Source organism: Sander vitreus, chromosome 6, assembly GCF_031162955.1.
Source record: "Sander vitreus isolate 19-12246 chromosome 6, sanVit1, whole genome shotgun sequence".
NCBI lineage: Eukaryota > Metazoa > Chordata > Actinopteri > Perciformes > Percidae > Sander > Sander vitreus.
Window position 1 is genome coordinate 18,727,945 of NC_135860.1, and position 22,186 is coordinate 18,750,130.

At 40.8% G+C, this 22,186-nt stretch overlaps 1 protein-coding gene across 1 annotated transcript; it reads left to right on the top strand.

Moving 5' to 3' along the window:
* Window positions 1–1,532: 1,532 nt before the first annotated feature.
* limd1a (LIM domains containing 1a) lies at window positions 1,533–20,862 on the top strand. The gene is made up of 8 exons (XM_078253348.1): window positions 1,533–3,363; window positions 8,701–8,802; window positions 13,703–13,770; window positions 14,931–14,993; window positions 15,959–16,089; window positions 17,296–17,347; window positions 18,613–18,681; window positions 19,355–20,862. Exons 1-8 carry the CDS (start codon window positions 2,145–2,147, stop codon window positions 19,490–19,492), a joined length of 1,842 nt encoding a protein of 613 aa, XP_078109474.1. The 5' UTR covers window positions 1,533–2,144; the 3' UTR covers window positions 19,493–20,862.
* The last annotated feature ends 1,324 nt before the right edge of the window (window positions 20,863–22,186 follow it).

The following is a 22,186-nucleotide window of genomic DNA, read 5'->3' on the forward strand; positions in this document are numbered from 1 at the left end:
ATCCAGAACATCTGTTGGCAAGCACTTAGCACACCTACTGCAGCTGCTTCAAAGTAAAAGCCAACAGCTGCTGCCCTATTTGTATTTGACTCAATTTTGCAATTGCATATGTTTTAATGCAAATCTTCATTATAACAAACCAGCTCCAAATCAACAGTCTAAGGATATATGGTGTTGTTTGTTTTGCAGATTGTATAGCCCTCTGAGATAAATACAACTGACATGACTGAGTGTTTGAATACTGGAAAATAAATTTCTTCTCTGTATCATTCTAATTTGTTTGCCTTTAATGAGGTGCTAATGACACAAATGGCAATTAGCATAATTGGTGAAACCAAATGATCTCAAGTTTTCCAAATCTCCTGTTGTTACGACATGTTTGAATCAACCTTTAACTACCACCAGGAGATATTACAGGAAGTCATTGTATTCTATACAGTTTTAAATTTGAAATCAGAAAGACAATCACTAATAGAGACTGCTTTATGTAACTTGCTCAAATGTATCTTGGATCATGCACATTATGGCATGCCTCCAGCTTTTTGTAAGAAGTGGTTTAGGAAATGCCAATATATCACAACTTTTTAGCTCCTCCTCCATTCATTCAAATACTGACTTACACCTTATCTGTGAATAACACCAGTTTGCATCTAACTGGGGGTTTTACTACAACAACACCCTCAGCTGTTTTTAGTGAATATGTGTGAGAAAAAGTAAAGCAAGTTAAGCCTATTGCTTGAAGGGAATGCTGCATTATGGTGACTGTTTCCCAAACATACAGCATCCAGATGATTTTACTTAAGTAGAAATGGCAATATCACAATGTAATAACACTCCATTACATTTACAAGTTCTGCATTAAAAGTGTTGAGTAAAAGTAGGCCTATGTAAATTGGCTTATTTAAAAAAAAGTAGACCTACTTGTACAATGACAAGTAAAAGTTCTTAATGCGAAAATGGCTAAATAGTAGGCTAAGTGTTATACTATCATAATATTATTGGAATAAAAGTAATGATGCATACAAGTTGGTGGAGCCAACTTAAAGTATTGTATGTTGTTGGGACAGTTTCATATTTTAGTTTGGTAAGCTATAATAAAAGGAGCTAAGTTAACTGTCAAATACGGTGAAATCAAGTGGAGTAATTTAAAGTACAATATTTCCAAAGTAAATGAGGCTACCTCAAATTTGTTTGTTTAGTAGGATACTAAGCTACTAGTTAAACTTCTTATACTACCAGCTCAGCCCTTTATTTTAATAGAGCAAAAGGAAAATGGTAAAGTGTTTTACTGACTCAAAGAGAAGTAACTGACTCAACTAGCTAACGTTAGCTCTGGACTGGATATTTTTAACATAACAGGATGTAAGGGAGCGGATGAATATCTGCCCCCGGATTCTGCTATTTTGAGACCATTTAGACACCGGTGGTTAAATGTAAGCTAACGTTAGTCTACTGTATGATTAATGATACCAGCACTGATCTCCACTTTTACTCGTGGCTCAATTTGAGCACTGCACCTTTAAAAACAAACTGTTCCCTGTTTTCAGTCCCAACTGTCGACCGGTGGCCACGTAACGTGCTTCAACGATTATCCCACGGTCTAGTCGTTAACGGTAGACTACTTTTATCAGTTAATCGTATCGAATTTAACGACATATTAGCTATTTTAACTACTTTAAATAACTTTCTTCTTGACAGAGGTGCGGAGGATAAAGTTTTGAATGAAGGTTCCCCGCTGGGGCTGTAAGCAGGAGGTGGGGGCAGTTCGCGGGGTCGTCCAGGCTATCGGATTTGTGATCTGCTCACATTTATAACCAGACAGACGGCGGCTTGTTCGGGTCAGAGCTGGGCTGAACAGACTGGCAGTTTCGCCGAGGAGGACGCGGAGTTTTTAACTTTAGTTCTTGACGCCGGACGATAAAAAGAACTGGAAAATTTGAAATAAGAGAAAAGTTTCATCCTGGGTCTGGACCCTCGTCTCCTGTCAAGACTACTAACGGCTGGACTGTAACGTTAAGCTAATAATTCACTTTGGAAATATCACTCTTTTACAGACTTGTGATTTAGCTAGTTAGGCTTTAGCCTTTAATTATAACTACGTGTTACTTTACTTCATTGAAGCTGAGACGCAAAGTATCTTCATAATGGATAAATACGAAGATTTAGGACTCGAGGCGAGTAAGTTTATCGAGGACCTAAACATGTATGAAGCATCCAGAGATGGTTTATTTCGAACGAGAAGGGATGCAGGAAATAACCCCGACTTTGAAGAGACACGAAAAGTTTTTGCCTCTAAAATGACTAAAATACACATGCAGAAACAGCAAGAGGAGATTGCAAAAAACAACCAGGCCATGAAGATGAATGGTGGCCACAACAGCACATATTACACCAAAGACAGACCGCCCATCAATAGTTACAGGCAGCCGTGTGAAGCGGCAGCGAAGCCCCCGATACTCTCTGGCCCTGTGCCGGGCACCACGACTGGGAATCAGTTCGCACAGTTTGACGGCCAGAAACACCACACAGTTATTCAGTCTGAACTTCCAGTCGGCAGGGCATATGGCTACGGAAACAATTACGATAACAAGGAGCGCTCAGAGCCACATACTCCCCCCAACCCAGGAAACGCGTCTCATAGCGCGCCCACACATGCTCGTCACCCGGTCAGCCAGTCGGCTGCCTGGGCCCCATCCAGAGAGAGCCAGCTTTCCCCAGCTTTGTCTGGGTCTGGGGTCAACAGTACATCTCAGCAGCAGCCCCAGCGCCAGTCTGCACCTCCCACCGCCAACAGTCTTCCACCCCAGCAGAATCAGGCTGTCACCCCGTCTGTAAACCTGAGTCCACCCTCATCTGCTGGGCCAGCCAGGGGCTGGGCTGGAGAGCCCTCTGGCTCAGCCAAACCTGACCTCATCCACGCCTTGCCTCTGAGTGCCTTCACAGCAGGAGCTGAGTTCCACATGCAGCATCCCTCCACACACTCTGCAGCCCATTATGCACTATCTTCTCCTAATTCGAGAACCTCTACCAGCCATAATGGTCCTGCAGCAGCGTCCTCGCTCCTACCTGCACCTTTTGAAACACCTCTACCCAAAGCTCAGGTGGCATCAGCTGCCTTGATCCCTGGCAGTGTCTTGAGAAGCAGCAGCCAGGGTCAAGGTCAGAGCCAAATACCCATCTGTGGACATGCCGTCAGTGCTGAGGCTGATGTCCTGTGCTCCCCGAAGCCTGTCTATCTTCCTTGCGAGTCTCTCCATGCGCAGCCCCCTGAACAGGGGCCTTCAGCAGCTGAAATAAAGTTAGAAGCCCTCACCAATCGGCTGGAAAGAGAGATGGATGCCCAACCAAAGGCTGATTACTTTGGTAAGACAGTTTAGACTATCTAGCATCAACAAGGGGCTTCTGTCAGTTAGGCCACTGCTGTAATACCCATTGAACAAGAGAACCGCCCACCCACAGTTCAGAACTAAATCCACTTGTTTGATTTTCATCACAAATTGAAATTCATTACACATGCTCACACTGTCACCCTTGAATGAATGAAACCTTTATTGCCCTGAGGGGAATTTCTTTTGCACTCAACCCTTTGTTGTCCTTCTTCTGTGTTTCCCTTGTGTTTCTGTAGCTTAATCAGGAGTGCAACCCAGTTGTCTTAAGTCTTTATTTGGTGGCTTTCTCGATGGACTTTGCTGATAAAATAGCTGAACTTATTAGGCAGATGCTGTAGGAGGCATCTCTCTTCTTTTCTTCTGTGGAATGCAGACATTATCATTTTATAATTTTTTAATTTTTTTAATTTTTTTAAATGATTTATTGTCTTGCCCTCTAGCAGCTAAAACAAACCCTTTAGCAGTAAAAGGTGGGGCCAAGGCCAAAAAGTAGTATGTTGCCCTCTTATCCCCTCCCAGAGATTTAATGGATTACTATTGAGGCAACATTGATGACTAAACTCATTAGTTGGAGCTTGATCACTCAGCCCTGTGCTCCATTAACTCTGTGATATGTTTTAATGTTCCTTCCCATGTTTGTTTGACTGGCATTTATGATGTCATTACTACAGACCTGTGCTTGCACATTTTTTCACGACTCTTTATGAGCATGCTATACATGCTTGTGCAAGTGATGAACATGTGTGCACAGGGACACTATAATGAATAAGAACATCTTCATTTGGGGTTGCATTAGGAACAAGAAACCATGGCTGTTTAAAAAAAAAAATCAAGACAACATATGTATTTATCTTGAAGATCATTTGTTGATTGTTGCGTTTACCTGATCTATCCTTGCATTTGTTGAATTATACATATTTTAAATGTATAATATTACCAATACATTAAAAAACAGGATTAAAGTTTAAGATAACAATCAATACACAAGGTCAGTGGCTGAGAAACAGAGGTAGGAAGGGTTGTTGAAGAATGTCCATCATCAGCAGAATACTCTGGTTTCTATTCCTCATACCACTGCCTGTAGCACTTCAGCTGCTCTATCTGGACTGGAGGAGCGCTATCAGGAAATTAGTGCAACATTTAAAAAACACATGCTTTGCTGTGAGGTCAGCTGACAGGCTGTTGTAGATACAGTATGTTAGTTGCAGAGAAAGCTGGTGCTAACGTGTTGGCCAGGTGTTTGGAGCCAAGGCCATTCATTAGAAAGCGGGATGTCCCGCTCCGGGAAAGCAAGACAGTGAGAGAAGAAGAGCGTGAGATGGGTGATATCGTGTTCGAAGCCACAGAGCACCCCCTTTACACACACACACACACACACACACATAGGAATTTCCTGCTGGAATGTGACGATTGTAATTCACAGCCTTCCTCAGCCCCCTGGTGTGCTTATATTGGTGTGTAAGGGAAGATGTTCTGGCATACGTCACTAACACGACAAAGCTTATGAATAGAACAGCAACGTGAATATTATGGATGTGTGGGAGACAGGTGGGAGAGCACAGTATGCAATCAGCAGAAGTGTAGGTTTTAAAGTAATACAGTATATGCCTTTTTTTCGCACACACATTCCCACTTAGCCCACACACTGTTCCTGTATGGAGTTTTCCACCAGACCATGGCTCATCCTCTGAGTCATGCTTTCATGCCAAAAAAAAAGTTGTGTAGGCTAGTTTTTTTGACAAAACTTAAGTTTCATCATAGAAGACCTCCATAGTTGTGAATTATATAAGTATATACAGACTTTTTAAGCACTTTTTTTTGTATATTGTCATATTTGTAGATTCCATTAGTGTTTGAAGATTGTCAGGTTAAAACTAAGGTTTCTTTGGGCCTGACAGGACTGAATATAATGTGCTTTTTAAAGTCTCTGCCAGTGCCATAGCGGTGTTTAACCAGATCTGTGAGCTGTGTCGATACGCAGGGTTGGGATCCATCAGAGTTCCCCCACTGTACACCAAGTGCTGATTGGCAAAACTGCAGCTGAAGGTTCTGGGAAAAAGAGTCCAGTGCCAAACGGCTGCACCAGGGGAACACTGAGGAATGTCGGACGGAAGAGAGCAAGAATTTTAGAAATTAGGTCTTAAGATGCAAAGGGGAGACAAGTTTAGAGGTGCCTGCGGTGCAGTTGAATGGATGAGTAGACTAACGGAGAGATTTAGGGACAAGTTTGTGGATGCTTCTTTGTCCTTGGCCACAAGAGCCTGAGAGGATGTGAGATTTATAGACAAGTTTATCCAAGAGGGGGGAAGTGGTGGGGCATCCCAGTGTTCTGCCTCCCCTCTTCCTCTGACTTTCACACACGCGCACACACATTCAGTTGAGTATTTAGTGTTGTGTTAAGATGGAGGATTAATTTATCCCATCTGGCTGTTGAGTGGAAAGCTTTGTCTTAACTCTTCCCAGGGATTCTTGGCCTGTGCTCTGGCAGGCTTTCGGAGGCTGACTTTTATGTGTGTGTGTGTTTGTGTGTTTGTGTGTGTGTGTGTGTGTGAGTGTGAGAGAGAGAATGTGAGGGGTTGATCCTCTACTGCACATCAATGTGTCTGTTTGTCCAGCGGTATCTGACTGAATTTAATATGCTATGGCATGTCTGGGTGTGGTGTCTGTGTGTGTGCGGTGGTAAAAATTAATAAAATAGTGCCATAGGTGACACAGCATTCAGCACACACGAAAGTGCGATGTACATACTTTTGCTACTTTAAAAGTTGCATTTATATCATCTGGTGGGTCTTTTATAGATGGAATTCAGTCAGTCTTTTAGTAAGAAAGGTTATCTTTTATTGCTCAGTCCTGTAAAGTTTTACTTAATAATCCGATTACTTAGGGATTATTGGAGAAGTGCTAACACTACTAGCACTGCTACTCTAAGCTACCAGCACAGTACACACCTTCCACCAACATCAGTCAGTTGTATTAGCAAGCGAGCAGACAAGTCGAAATAGTCAGCTGAAAGTAACAGATACACATTTTTAAAAACTAGAAGTAATGGATAAACATTTGATCTTATCTAAAATGGGCGTTGGCGTACATTAAACAAAAAAGCTTGAGAACCACAGCTGTAGGAGACACAACTCCATCTATAAAATGTTTTACTCCATTTTCAGTGAAGGAGATATGATGTACATACATTTGGTACTTTAAATTTGTTCATGTTGTGGTGTCATAGATGAATCTGGAACCTTGGTGCTAGGTGTAGAAGTGATAATACTCAATAGCTGCTACAATGTGTAGCAAGGGGCGCTTTTTCAGTTAGTGGCATATTGGCCAGCAAGCAGCCATCTACTGGGAGTTTTGACAACTGGGAAAGGTGAGGGGGGCGAGGAGGGGTGAAGTTTTGGCTGCATGTTTTTGCTTCCCCTTCCCCCACTTGAAGCAAGCAGTCAGTCCCCTGAATAATCACACTGTTTTGGAATATGGGACTCTGGCCAAAAGCAGATTTGTAGTGACCCAACCGACGAGGAGGTTACTATGAAAACAAGGACTTTTTGGTCCCAAATAGGAAAAGAAAAAAATGAATGGACTTTTACTGCATTTGTGTTTAAATGGAGTATACAAATCATACAAATCAGCTATTAAAAAAACAAATGAAAAAACGAATGAAAAATGTCCTTGGCCCAGTGTCCAATCTTGAAAAAAGTCCTGAAAAAGCACTGCATACTGTATTTGTACAGTTTTTTCCTGAGAATCTTATTCCTGCTGTTTATTCTCTGACTTGAATTGTTTGCAGTCAACATTTACAGATAAAAAAAAAAAAACAGAGAACGTGAATGACCTTTACTCATTCATTTCAGTAGTTTGAGGTCATGACTACTTTATTGTGTTTTCATGTCAACAAAAAAAGCTTACATAAGAGCAACATTCTTCTGCTTTCTAATAATATCCCTCTATTATCTCTAAATCTTTTTTCCAGCCATTGGGGTCCCTGATGATGTGTCCTATGTTGTGGCATTAGGAGAGGCTTTAGTTGAATTATATATAACTCTGTTGTATATTGCATTACTGAAAGTCTATGAAGAGAAACATTTGGAAGTTATTAAATGTTAGAGTGTATTTTTGGAGGACACAGCCGCGTGATGTGTGTTGGATACAGTGAAAACAGAAGTTTCTTTGTCAGTGTTCGAGCAGGACCTGGGCTGGGCCACGCTGTATTGCTGAGCTCTGTCTCCAGGGAGTTTTTCTATAAAAACATACACACACAAATAGCCACATGCACACACATCCTCACACTAAAAGAGAAGCTCAAGGTCTTGCTTTCACCTACCATCAATGCCATCGCCCATTCTGGTACTGGAAGGTCATATCATACTGTATCTGATTGATTTAGCAGCTAGCTGACTACCTATATACTACCAGTAAGCAGTGATAGGGGTTGTCACTTGTCACATTCCATATGTCAGTTGTCATGTCATGCCATGTCATAGAGTGCACGCTCAGAGGGAGAGATAAAGATTGGCAGGAAAGTGGTGCGAAAAAAGATAATACAGGTCTCAGGAAAGTAGTGTTGCTTCCTAAGCGGCTCCAAATAAAATGTGTTGTAGATTGATCACACGTAAACCCTGCTGTGTTGTTCATGAGCAGTCCAAAGTCAAAGGAGAGCTTATGTAATACTGCATGGCATGCTCTCATGTGATTTTCTTTTTTTAAAGGCCTGAACTGGTATTCATCACCTAATGCACAGTTGTTTTTTTAGGCATTTATCTTTCTTTCTTTTACATTTTTCTCTGCACATACTTCTGTGCAGAGAAGTTGGCTTAGATGAGTGGATGGATTATTATTAAGTAGACTCCAGTGTCCTGATATCAAGCCCCCTTAACTGTGTGTTTAGTTAGGGTAGGAAGGAACATTTAGATTTTTATCAAAGTTTTAAACTTTATTCTCAGTCTCTGAGCCAAGCCAAATAAACAAATCTGGATATATTTCCCCTTTCAATGATACAGCCCGCTACTCAGCTTCTTGACTTTTGTGAAGTGATTTTTTTTTTCTCTCTCTCTCTCTCTCTCTCTCTCTCTCTCTCTCTCTCTCTCTCCATTGTTTTTGTCTGGTTTAATCTGGATTATAGCCTCCACAAATCCCCTTTATCTTGATACAGTAAACTAGAGTGTCTTAATTTATATCTCCGATTTACTGTTTGATTCAGTGTGGATTGGTGTAGTGTGTCTACATCTGTTTGTGTGTGTGTATTGATATTAGTGACAAATGTGTGTCTCCCTGTGACTTTTCTGACTTGGTCATATGCTGTGTTGTGTTCCAGGAGTCTGTGTTAAGTGCAACAAGGCGGTGTATGGAGCCAGCAAGGCCTGCCAAGCTATGGGTAGCCTCTACCATGACAGCTGCTTCACCTGCAGCGCCTGCAGTAAGTACATACACAGCATACCATCCCTAAATCTTATGTTCCCATTCAAACACTTTCACCTTCTCTCCTCGGCCGATTCACATGTAAAGCTCATGTCGCCGCTCGAATAATAGGCCCCTTTCTCTTGAATTAAAAGTAGTACCTTCTTCTTCAGTCATTCACTGCCCCGAGCAAAAACACGCAATTATTTAGGGATTACTGTCCTGTGCTGCCGGTGTTTGGTTTCTGGGTGTGCCAGTCACTCCTCCAGCCCACACAAAGACACACAAAGTAAGACTTTTTGTCGACCTAGTTCATCCATCAGTCAATAAAATAACTTTCAGTGTAGTTCAATACTCAGAGTGCATCCAAGTCTTAAGTAGAGCTTGAAACTGAAATCACTTACTAATAAAACCACAAATCACGCGTGAGAAAGGCAGGGATTATAAGCATTAGCGTACTAGTACTTGCGGCACTTGTAATGAAGCAATAAAGGCTTGTAGCACCTTGTACTGGTTAGCTACATGGCTTATTTGTTTAGCAATACCTTGACAACAACAGACAGAACAATGTATAATATTATTATTTTTGGGGCATTTTTAGGCCTTTATTGACAGGACAGCTGAAGAAATGAAAGGGGAGAGAGAGGGGGGAATGACATGCAGCAAAGGGCCACAGGTTGGAGTCGAACCCGGGCCCGCCGAGTCGAGGAGTAAACCTCTGTATATGGGCACCCGCACTACCAACCGAGCTATCCGGGCGCCCAGAACATCTGTTCTTTGTGTTTTTTGGATTTGAGTTACCAGAGGTAGAGGCAGTTTCTTACTTTTTAAGACAGAATTAATTTAAACAAACATGCATGTGTTGGAACAACTAAACATTACATTATATAGGACAAGTTACAGAAAGGTTTTCCCTGCTTGAAAGTGGTCTGTCGTGTCTGGGTGACCTTGTGTTACAGTGTAGCACGTTTCAGTGGACCACTCACTTTCAATGTTGCACTGGCCAGGTTTTTGGTTTTATTTTGTCAGTTTAGACAGTTTACCTGACCAAGTAGGTACAGCCAGGTATCAGTCAATGTTCATCACCCTGGCTACACTGTCCGATGTATGTGTGCCCTGTAGCTTGCTGGCTAGACAGACGTGCACTTCCCTAGCTGAAGCATGACCTGGCTCTCTGCTCCAACCAATTAAAATCTCTGCTCCAATTATCAGATGGTGGGTATGTGGAGTATGTGCAGCACTGTGGTGACCTCTACTCAGGCCCATTATTCTGGAGCACCTTTGGCCTTGTTGGTTACACCCCCAAATGTATGATTAACATCACTGTGTTTTCTTTTACCCTCCGTCCTGTGTGTTTATACATGTGTGTGAGCGCAAAGAGGAGACAGATTGCTGCTTAGAGTGAAGCTGATGTCTAAAGTGGGGGGAGAGAGGAGTTTACACACCACATACCTCTCATAGTTTACTCCATGTGAGGGCGTAAGGGTTATTCTCGCTGTGAGTGGCCCCAAGGAAAAGCATCACAGCTGGGGAGGAATGCAGGCATAGGGGCCCTCAGTAGATCTGGCTCCAGGCTAATCATTGGCTGTATACGAGAAGTTAATGGTACAACCCAATTCCAGTAGGAGATTAAGCTCAAATTTGTAATCAGGGGAACTGGTTTACACATTAGCCAACTCAAATAATCTGTTAAAATCAGAAAAAAGGGAAATAGAAGGAAAAAGGAAGCAATTGTCTCTCCTTATATGAGACTCGTAGATAGATTGTACAAATGGTAGAAATGACTTGACAACTATATGTGCCTTCCTGATGACCACATGAAGTGTCTTTTTATTAGATAATTATTACTATATATTATATATAATTATATTACTAAAGTGGCAGCAGTGCAAGGTGTGACTTGAGTTTGTAAGGAACAGTGATACATAGACCCTCTCTCAGATTCGGCTTTCATAATATTAGCCCCTTAGCCCAGCCAGTCGGCAGGCTTTGGAGAATACAAACAAGGATCTGATTGGTCCTGAAACCACTGGTATGTTAACATGTGGTTGTTAGATTTTCAGGACCTTGACCAAACGTCCCAGGTGCTGTTCACAGTCAGAGAAATGCATTCAGACTACTAAAAAGACTTCTTGTAAATGCAGGGAAGATTTTCCTTTGTCATTTAAACATACTTAGATCTCTTTAGCAGGGCAGGTGGTGAGACTGAATCTCAGAGTAAAGAGTCTACAAATGTTAAATTGGTATAAAAGAGATGTGGCTTTTTTTGCTAAGATGTCTCACTTGAGTAATTTACTCATAGGAGAGAATGGGGTTGAGGCCCGATTAGGAAGCCATGGCAGGGTCATTGTTCATTTCTTATTTTCTGAATGGGATTACATAAGGGAATTCATAGAATGTTTTAATTAGAAAATGGCCTTGTGTTTTGTTCTGTCCCTTAGGTATTTTACATTTTTATGAAAGCGCAATAGTCACAGTTCTTTCTGGTGCTTTTCAAATAGTCAGCCCTGACTCCTGACTTTAATTAAGCTTTTATCTTTCCTTCCCTCTTTGACTCACTGGGAAAAAGACAGGAATGTGAAGAAGAGGAATGGCCCATTATCTCACTTTCATTCCCTTCATCCTTCCCTCCTTCCTTTAGGGACACAGTTCCCTTGTCTGTCTATAATTACCCAAGGCCAGCTCCACACCTTGGCCAGATCGAAATGACTCGTCTCCTCCTCCTAAGTTAGTTATTGTGTTAGCCTTGTCCAGAACTTGGTTGCGTGACCATTATTATTCTATTAAAGTAAGATCATGTAATTGTGAATAACTGGTTTAGAGAATGTCATGTGCCATTGATATAAAAAGATGAATCATGAGGTTTTAGTTGATTTCTTTTTATTTGTTCTTGCCTTTTTACGTGTAATTCAGGCATATTATTAATGACCTCATTGATAAACCATTTAGGGATAAAAAGAAACTACAGACAGGTTTGCTTTTAGCTAATAGAGTAAATCAAAGTGCTTCTTCACATGGATACAAATATCATCATCAGTAATTCGCAACATTGCCCTTGATGGCATAATAATCCCACGATATGAAGGTAGGTTAGGTTAGTATCGCCCAGACCTGCTATCCTGCAATGAAGAGATGTAAAACGCTGAGAAAAGCTTTGGGCTGAAACGCATCTGTTTCCTTCTGCTGCTGTGCTTTTTGTGAGTGCTGACAACTTAATTTGCCAATTGTGGGATTTTCGGGTCGGCACCAATTATACTCTAAAGACATTTGAGTTGAGCACACCAGTTCTTTTGTTTGAACAATGAAGGGATGTGCCAACATTTTTTTCTTAATGCTGACTACTTGTTGACTTGTTGTCCTGAATCTAAATTGAAAAATGAATCTAAAGAAAGCCCTGTATTTAAAATGTCCTGTACTGGGGTTATGCCTATGACTGCATTTCTTCTCCGTCTTAAGAATAAAACTGTGAAATTCCTAGTGGCTAATTGACTGTGTGAGACTGTCTGGATACAAGCAATCAGGTAAACAGAGCATGGTATGGAGCATGGGTGATAAAGAAGGCTCCTGTTCACCAAGGTTAACCCCTGCTGTCCCCTCCCTCACCTCCCCACACAGAAAATGCCAGGAATGTTTTCTCTTCCTGTGGGACCTGGGCAAGAATAGCTGTGTGTGTGTGTGTGTGTGTGTGTGTGTGTGTGTGTGTGTGTGTGTGTGTGTGTGTGTGTGTGTGTGTGTGTGTGTGTGTGTGTGTGTGTGTGTTCTTGTTTTCGTGGCGTCCAAAAAACAGTACAGTATACTTGTGGGGTCCGGACAGCTTTGTAGGCCCAAAATGCTGGACCCCACAAGTTTAAAGGGCTGTTTGAGGGTTAAGACTTGGTTTTAGGGTTAGGGTTAGAATTAGGTTATGGTTAGGGTGAGAGTAAGGGTTAAGTTTAGGCATTTAGTTGTGATGGTTAAATTTAGGGTAAGGGGCTAAGGAATGCATTATGTCAGTGACGGGTCCCCACAAAGATATTGCCACGCACTATGTGTGTGTGTGTGTGTGTGTGTGTGTGTGTGTGTGTGTCAAGGTTATTATGGTTTTGCATTTTTCATTAGTTTTTTATTTTGTTTTGACTTTTTGTTTTCAAATTCAGTTTAGTTTTAATTAGTTTTTAAAGCGGGTTTGCTAGTTTAGTTTTTATTTTTTTTAAATGCTTAAGTTGAGTTTTTATTAGTTTTAGTGTTAGTTTGAGTCTTTTTTGTAATATGGGTTATTTGTCAGGGGCAAGATTCAAAAAGGTCAGAAAAAGTATTGTGTAATAATAACAACAAAAACATCAAACAATTTTAGAAATATGGATTCACAATGTATTTAACAATAACATCAGTAGGCCTACATAAAATGTACATATGATGAACACAAATATGTAAACAGTCTACACAAGACGCAGCAGTAAGTGCAAAATGTGTAAGTGACGTGTGCCAGGAAAAAAACCTAAATAGCCAATAGACTAAAGAAGACATACGTGAACAGGTGTTCTTAACTTTGGTTCGAGTAAAGTGGCGAACTTTTTGAAGTCAATCGACTCACACAGTTGTGTAGACATCCCAGTATCAATCCACATATTAACCCCCAATATTATATTAAGACACCAGCACACCAGAGATCCGTTTGTTTGATTTATCCGCCTGGGATTCAGCAGGATATAATGAATATTGCAAGAGGGTCCATTACCTTCGAATGAGTGTAATTAATCACCACGCTCTGTATGCATTAGTGCTGTAACTATATTCTGAGACTGTTCTCATGGCTTTTCGTCTGCTTTAATCTACTTACTGTAATACAAATAAAACGTTATTTTTTTCCCAGGTGTACGTCCTGCTGTGTAATGTTCAAGTGAAATGATACGAATGTTTCCGTGTGTCTGTTTCTGCAGGTCGAAGGCTGAGAGGGAAGGCGTTCTACTATGTCGGAGGGAGGGTTTTCTGTGAAGAAGACTTTCTGGTGAGTGGTGAATACACAATCAATACTTAGTACACCTCAACTAAGGTATTTGGTCTTGTGACCTGTGTTGCATTAAGTTGACATAACACAGTACCCTTCTCATACTGAGCTGCATTCACTTTCACCCAGTCCACATCTCTATTGTCTTAAGGTGTACACATCTCTCTGTTTGATTAACATGAGGCTATCACTTTTTACTTAAATCACCATTCATCAGGTGTACTTCACACACTTAAATGCAACCTATAATCAACCTGTCAGCCTTCAACTTAAATACAAAATATCGGTTCGAGACTTTAACCTTGTGGCCCAGTTTCTCACATCTAATGCAGCCGATTCATATCAGTTTCCTCCCTTGGGTGGGAGGTCAGTAACTGGAGAAGCTGCTTTGCTATGGTTTATTGGGTGGAGGGCGGTTGAGGCCATTCACACCAGTGCAGAATGACTGTACGCATGTTGCAAAAATGGAAAACGCTTAGTATGCACAATTTTGGGATGATCATTAAACACAATTGACACCCTGTTTGTCGTAATTTCTAGCACACATTTTCTAGTCAGTGTGCATGTTGTGTTCTCATAGGAAATCCCAACTCATCCTTGTATTCACACTGTGAGTAGCTCTGTGCGTGTTTACCCCAGGAGTATAAAACCTCATATGATTGCCGTTCCACCAAACGCTCTTTTAGTTGCTCAATTAAAATCAAAATTTATAGTGAATTAAATTTGCTCTGGCTCTTCTCCCTCTGTGTGCTGTTAATTACGTCTGCTCCTCTGCCAGGCCTGTTAGTGTGGCCTCTCCTCACTGACACTGCTCATACATATTAACACATAATGAGCTGACTGATTCAAATACTGCATCGCTTAAATGCCAGTCTCAGGAACCACACCATAATGACTTTTGTCCACTATTCCACACTCCTAAAGCGCAAATTGTGCTGGCCGTTATGCTTTGAGGGAAAGGAGTGATTTTAAGCAGTTTTAGCGAGGGCTTTTAGTACAACTACACATGCTAAACCATATAGGCTCCCTTGGATTACTTCTAGGAGACATTGTGGAGCTGTTTAGTGCTCAGCCTAAAACAGAGAGTCAGAGATTTCAGTTATCCATTAAATCACCACATTCCAATGACATCACTGTCGTCTTTTCTCTGCCTGTTGAAGTACTCTGGTTTCCAGCAGTCTGCAGACAAGTGCAACGCATGTGGACATCTGATCATGGACATGGTGAGTGTCTGTTACTTCTCTCCAGTTGTGTGTAGTTTTGAGTGTCGTGTGTGTGTGTGTGTGTGTGTGTGTGTGTGTGTGTGTGCGTGTGTGCTTGTGTGTGTGTGTGTTTGTGTGTGTTTGTGTGCATGGGTCAGAGCCAGGTGATCTCAGCAGTAACTTAAGAGTTACTTCATTTTAAATGAGCTTTCTGTGGGCACATCTGGATAAAGACTCAGGAAGCATTGGCTCTGCATGTGCATCTCCATCTCTCTCATTCACTCACTCACTCACTCACTCACACACACACACACACACACACACACACACACACACACACACACACACACAGGCTCCTGGGTAAAAACAAAACAGACACACACACAAAGTCTGTGATCAAGTCAGGAAGTGTCGCAGCAGATGAAAGATTCTTCGAGAAGTTTACAGGTTTTCCATCCAGCAGACGGATGAAGGAGATGTCTTTGTTGTTTTGTGCTGCCTTATCTTCACATCTGCACATCTAACATGCTGTATATTTTATAGGAGAAATATATTTGACTTGATCACTGGGACTGGGTATTTTGCATGTTGTGTATATTGTACACCTGTTTCTGCATGTAACATACGACATATCGTCTACCTTTGTCTTAAATTTGCCAGAGAAAATATAGTATGTTTATTTGTATATTTATTTAATTGTTAAATTTTTTTTTTTTGCTTTATTTGATAGTTGTGATTACTTGTTATATATTATCCACCTCTGGGTGGGCTTATTCTTAGCTTTGTCCTATTCTCAGCTGCCGTTACGACCCAATATACCCACAGGGATCATTAAAAATTCATTGAATCTTAACGCAAGATTTTTTAAGAACAATGACTATTTTAATATGATCGGATACAAATAGTGAGGAAATATGTAGTAGCAGTAGCAAACTGAATTAGAGTATTGATGTCCTGATATTCTTCACTCATATCTCTCTTTATAGATCCTGCAGGCCCTCGGGAAGTCGTACCACCCCGGCTGTTTCCGCTGTGTCATCTGTAATGAGAGCCTTGACGGAGTGCCCTTCACTGTGGACACTGAAAATAAGATATACTGTCTCAAAGATTACCACAGGTGAGTGTCACTTGTTACACAGTATTTCAAAGGAAAACAGCTCATGAACTGGATTTATCGGTGTTATCTTAGCTTAGCGTGACACTGGAAAAAAAATGTGTCGAGCTAAATGACAGAACCGCCCCTTAACGTTCCCTCGCTACTGCAGGATAATAATCATACCTTTATTTAATATAAACTTGCTTCACAAGAGTAAAATTGTTTAAAAAAATATGACCAAAAACAGTAAAAAGAACAAGCAATAAAAAAGAATAAAATTTAAATAAAATAAAACAGTAAAATAAAACTTAAAAACAAACTAAATTACAAACAGACAAGGCCAATAGGATCTGACTGAGAAGGGTCGACTGAGTCTCTCTCTGCCACCTGGCAGACACATGAGAAGTGTATTCGGGGTGGGGGGGGGGGAGAGAAGAGATCACTGTCCAGTTAGAGGTCTGAAGAGTGGCGTGCGGCCATGGCTCCTCTTGTCCAAACTCAACATGCTCTGTAAGGACAAAAACAGAGTTTATAATATCTGAGTGAAAAATCAAGGTTTGGTGTGTGAAAACATTTGATGCTGTGCCTGTTAGCCATTAGTAGAAACTGCAGTTAAAGTTATTAACAGTAGCACCTGTCGGACTTCCACCTCAACAGCGGCTCTACAGTTGCAGCCTTTCTTCTCCCTGCTGGGACAACATGTTCAGCACAGTCAGGCACATGGCCCATCACTGTCTGGAAGCTCCCACATGTTCTCTACGCTGATTAAATCAGACAAGCCTTATTGTGTATACAGTATGTGTTTGACTTTTAGCCACAGTCATGCCCATCCACACTGAGAGGCCCTTTGTTATATCCACAGACATCCAGGTGCCAGCCATGTGTGTGGAAATAATAAATTCATTGGCCTTTTGTTTTCCTACTCCTTTTTGGATTTTGGGGAATCACGTGCGTGAAGGAAAGCCAGCACATCTGCAAACCTGGCATCTCCTGAGTGGAATCTGGATCTTGAATGTAGTCAGAGCCAGGGCAGGGGAGAAAGAGTGCGAGGCACGACAGGTTTAAAAGGTCGAGAGACAGACATCAAATATGAACTGTAACCTTTGTAGTCTTTGGATAAAGTGAATTTGAATTCAGGTAATCAATGAACTGAAGTCTGTTTACTTTTTTGAATGCAGTTCTAGTTCAAACTGATTCATGAAAACGTGTTTCTTTATGCTCTCCCAGGGTCCTGGCGCCTAAATGTGCAGCCTGTAACCAGCCCATCCTGCCCTCAGAGGTAAGCATTCACCTTTATTTAGGACTGGGTCATGATTAAACATCATATAAAGTCTCTCTATATTATATTTTGACATACTTCTCATATTACTGTAAGGTTCACTTGTCTAAATCAATAAATTATGTTTATGTATGTATAAATTAATGTGTCACAGGTGGAGATCCTTTGTTTTGAATGTACAGGATTTGGGTTTAAAACCATTTCACTCACTGGGATGACGTTTTTACAATACAATAAAATGAATGGAATACTTCAGTGGATATCAAAACACGTTGATTTTTAAGAAAATTGGCACAACTGATAATTAGCACAATACTAGTAGTTTTAGGATGAAGTGCTGTCAAAGCCCCTGAGACAGGTTCCAATGCAGAGGGAGTGTAAAATGAATTCCAGCACGGTGTGGATGATCTGCTTTATACCTTGATTACAGCTTGTGGACTTTCAACCACAAGGAGCTCAACAGATTATACATTCTTATCTGCTCATGTTTACTCTATATGACCCAAACACAGAACTTAGCTGTGCGATTAGCAGCTAGTTCAATATAGCCATATTTCCCACTAGACTGCAGCTCAAGACAATGTGAGGCCAAATATCTCTGGGCTCTAATTTGATGTGGTGTCAAGGAGGAGTGGATGGATAGCAGGGAGAAGTATGGTTCACACACAGGCAGGACATGCTGGTAAAAGCAAAGAAATGTCCAAAATTAGAGTTGACTTTGCTGGAATGTCCCCTACCCTCCCCTTTGAGTAAGCAGTGAAGCCGGTATTTAGAGGAGAGGTAGTGTGTGTGTGTGTGTGTGTGTGTGTGTGTGTGTGTGTGTGTGTGTGTGTGTGTGTGTGTGTGTGTGTGTGTGTGTGTGTGTGTGTGTGTGTGTGTGTGTGTGTGTGTGTGTGTGTGTGTTGGAGTAGGGGGCATTTATGTAAGCTGTTGTTACGGATGTTCAGGGCATTTCCCTCTCAGGCTGATATTGTAACCAGAGAAAGAAATGACTGAAAAAAAACAGCTCCAGTCTGGAGGATAAAGAAAGAGCACACACACGCACGCACACGTGTATGCTAGTATGATTTATAAGTCCTATTTTGCTATATCTTGTTTTTCAATAGTATATTAGAATAAAATACAGGCAGTTCAGCTCTTGGCTTACATCACATGCCACACGCTTTTTTTTTAATCAATCTTTTGAAGCTTTTGTCAGACTGCACAGAATAAGACAGTGGAGTGTCTTCTGGCGAGATTGGCTTCAGTTTTAATTTCTTTTCCAGGGGTCTGATGAAACCATTCGAGTTGTGTCCATGGACAAAGACTACCATGTGGAATGCTACCACTGTGAGGTGGGTAAAACCGCAACATCACAATTCTCTGAAACTTTGCATTGAAAAACATGCAAGTTTAGTGGCTCTGAGCCAGGGACCCGCTGAATGGCTCATTAAGAGAAATCATATGTTAATTACAGTCTTGGCGGTAATGACATACTGCTGAGGAGAGCAGGTATGCAACACCTCATCATCCCTATCTCATCATCAAGGGCCTCTTCTTTTTTTGCCAAAGCAAAGGCTGATTGACTGCTGCTGTTCTTTCACTCCTTGAAAATCAAAATCAGTGGGCTGTGAGGAGCAGCTCCCTGTTTAAGTAGTTTAACTATTGAGTGGCCATCCTGGTAGTTTTGTTTTGGTTTATCTTTCAAGTTGTTCAGAGGAGCATCTTGACATTAGAATGTTGTCTCTGTAAACATTCCTTTCTTGAAACTGTAAGCCAAAAGGCAGATAAAGGAATCCTTTATTATTTTTTCAGTATGCACAGATTTGAGGAGTTTAAACCTTTTGAAATGAACCTGTTCTAAATGCCATCTTTGCACACTTCCGAGGTAATTATTGCCGTCCAATGTGTCAATGCTTGGAAATGAGGTCAGAGCAAAAAAAATCAGACCAGTTATCCTCCATTCTTCCATTTAAGATCACGTAACCTGTCAGTGGCTCACCCTTGTTCCTCCTTTGTGTCGTTCAGGACTGTAAGATGGAGCTGAACGACGAAGAGGGTCACCGCTGCTACCCTCTGAACGGCCACCTTCTCTGCCACTCGTGCCACCTGAAGCACATGGAGCCTGGCTGCTCTTCTCCCATTGCTGCAGCTGCCTCCTACTAACGCTACAGTGGGTGGAGGAAGACACCTGGCGGATTTGTGGAGGAACTGCCAAAGCGTGACTGACAGCAGGAGCGGATATGTGCAATTCTTGTTGTAGAGGATTGATGAATGCAATGCATCAGGTCATACTATGGTTCGATGTGTATTTTTTATAGGAATGTTAATGAAGTTACCATTATGCCTGAAGAGGTTTTCACCCAATAATATAGTATTGTAATACACCAAAGCCCTACTTTGAATACAGTGAAGCATTGCATTATACCCGCTGCATGTGGACTTTGCAGAAGTGTGGCCATAGGAATTTTTAAATGTATATACCAGTTAAATTGACTTTGTAAATATCTAACCAACTCATTTTAGATACGGTGTACCTTTAACTTCACGTTCACACTTCAGTCCATAAATGATCTATCTAATGGTCCTGCTGGCTCATTAGCTAAGCTTTTGGAAAATAATGGTTCAATCATAGGATACAGTTTATGCAGTTGGTGTGTATTTACATATGAGAAAAAACATTGGCATTGAGCATTATTTTAAGAAGTCATAGCATAACAATCATCAGTGATAAGCTGTGTCCAAGCTCATCACTGATGATGTGTCCAAGCCGCATCATCTACAGACAGATGGTGTTTCTCCAAACTAATTACTTCCTTTTTCAATTTTCACCCCAATTTTCTTCTCAAAGAGGTTATCGCACAGACACTGTGAAAGGCCTCTATTTGTTGACCTGCACACAGAGCCATCATTATGGCTTATTTTCCATATGCAAATTCCTGTATGCATTAACTATTAAAAAAAAAAAATAATTAAAAAAAACTTTTTAGCATGACCATTGCATAGAAAGGTTAAACAATGCTATTATCCCCCAGATTGCTATGCCTGTGTGTGCTTAGGGCCTACCTTTAATTTTTCTTTTTTTGTCAAGTGTGAGGAAGAACGCTTCAGACAGCCATTTTTTGTCAAACGCAGTCTGTTCTTAGCACTTACAAATAGATTTCTGAGTTTTCTATGCACCCATGAAGCGGTTGGTATGGAAGGCCTGTAGATCTATGTATTTTGTTACGTTTGCAAACATTGTATATTTAAAAAGGTATATATTGTAAGTATATATTCATTTACTTTTGTTTCATTTTGACTTTTGTGTGTAACCCCTTAAATACTAATTTGATTTGCAGTGGGAAGCACAGTTTTGATTGCCTACCTTTGCCATCTAAATGTTATTCATGTATTAAGTTTACTGACTTAATAATTGCTTGTCATTTGAGGGGCTTATTTCATCTGTAGATTAAGATGAAGAGCAAACAAACATATGTGCTGTATGAGTGTTGTAAAAAAAAATATATTTAATAAATGCATTACAATAGGCTAAACTTTCCATTTTAATTTGGTTATTTACAGTAGTAGTAGTAGTAGTAGTAGTAGAATTTGCCTGATAGCAAACATATTTGCAGCTTACCAAGTATAGAGGGTTTTCACGACGTGTTATCAGACCAGAAGTCGCCATATTGGAGGTACTCCACTTCACAACAAAGCACAGGCACTGAAGTAGATCCCGAACGGTGTGCCACTTTAGCTGGTGAATGGTGATCATGTTAACTGGTGATATTTGCATGAAATCAGTGAATATTCAACAAGGCCCTGCCTACTTTTTAGGAGCGTTCTGCTCTGCCTCCGCCCCTCGAGTGCCAGAGGTTCACATTTTCACAAAGTGTTTGCAAGTGAGACAAAATAATGGATATCGCTGAAAACATCACCAGTTTAAGTGTAATACATGTCCGTTTAAACATTATCCACACAAATACGACACATACTGTATGAACGGAAAAAAATGAAATGAAAAAAGAATGCACTAGAGATCTAGCTGGGATTCGAACCTTGGATGTCATGGATAAAAAAAAAGTTGACAGATTAGCTTCTACATCATCTATACCACTACATTACACACTGCTCAAATAGTTTTGTGATTTCTATCTATTTATTGGACTTTTAGTCTACGTTAACACAGGTTAACATATGAGAGGAACATACACCCATGTTAACTGGTGATATCACAATTAACAGTCTCTTTCAACCTGTGCCACAAGTCAACTGATTATAGTTGTGTTTAATTTCATTAGACCCATATTAGGGTATGTCTGTGTCGACCCAGAATCGCGATTTTTGTCTTATGGTAGCCTATACACTATTGTTATGACCATTGGCCATTCAATGTTTTGCAGCAAGGTGCTGGTCCTCGTTTTCTCTCGGGCGACTTAGTGTTATCTTAGTCTCGGTTAAGTTATGAAGTGAGTTGCAGAAAAAGTCTAGTGATTTGAAGTGAAGAACATATGAAGCTTATTTTCTCAGAGTTTGACTTTTATTTATCCCACACATCATTTGTTGGCCTACTTTGACGACACAAAATGGTCATTATGGTATATGATTACAAAACTTCGATGTACTGAGAGAGTTTGATAACATTCAGATGTTGCTGTTTCAGATTCCTAATATGGGTCTAATAAAATTAAACAACTATAATCAGTTGACTCGTGGCACAGGTTGAAAGAGACTGTTTTTGCTGAGATAGGCCTACACATTCTTCGTATGAGATGGTCCACAATAACAATGATAAATGATAATGTTTGCGCATGACTGACGTGTTTCATTTTTACCCCCAAAACGGAATAAAGTGTTAAGTGGGGTCATGCCAGTTTG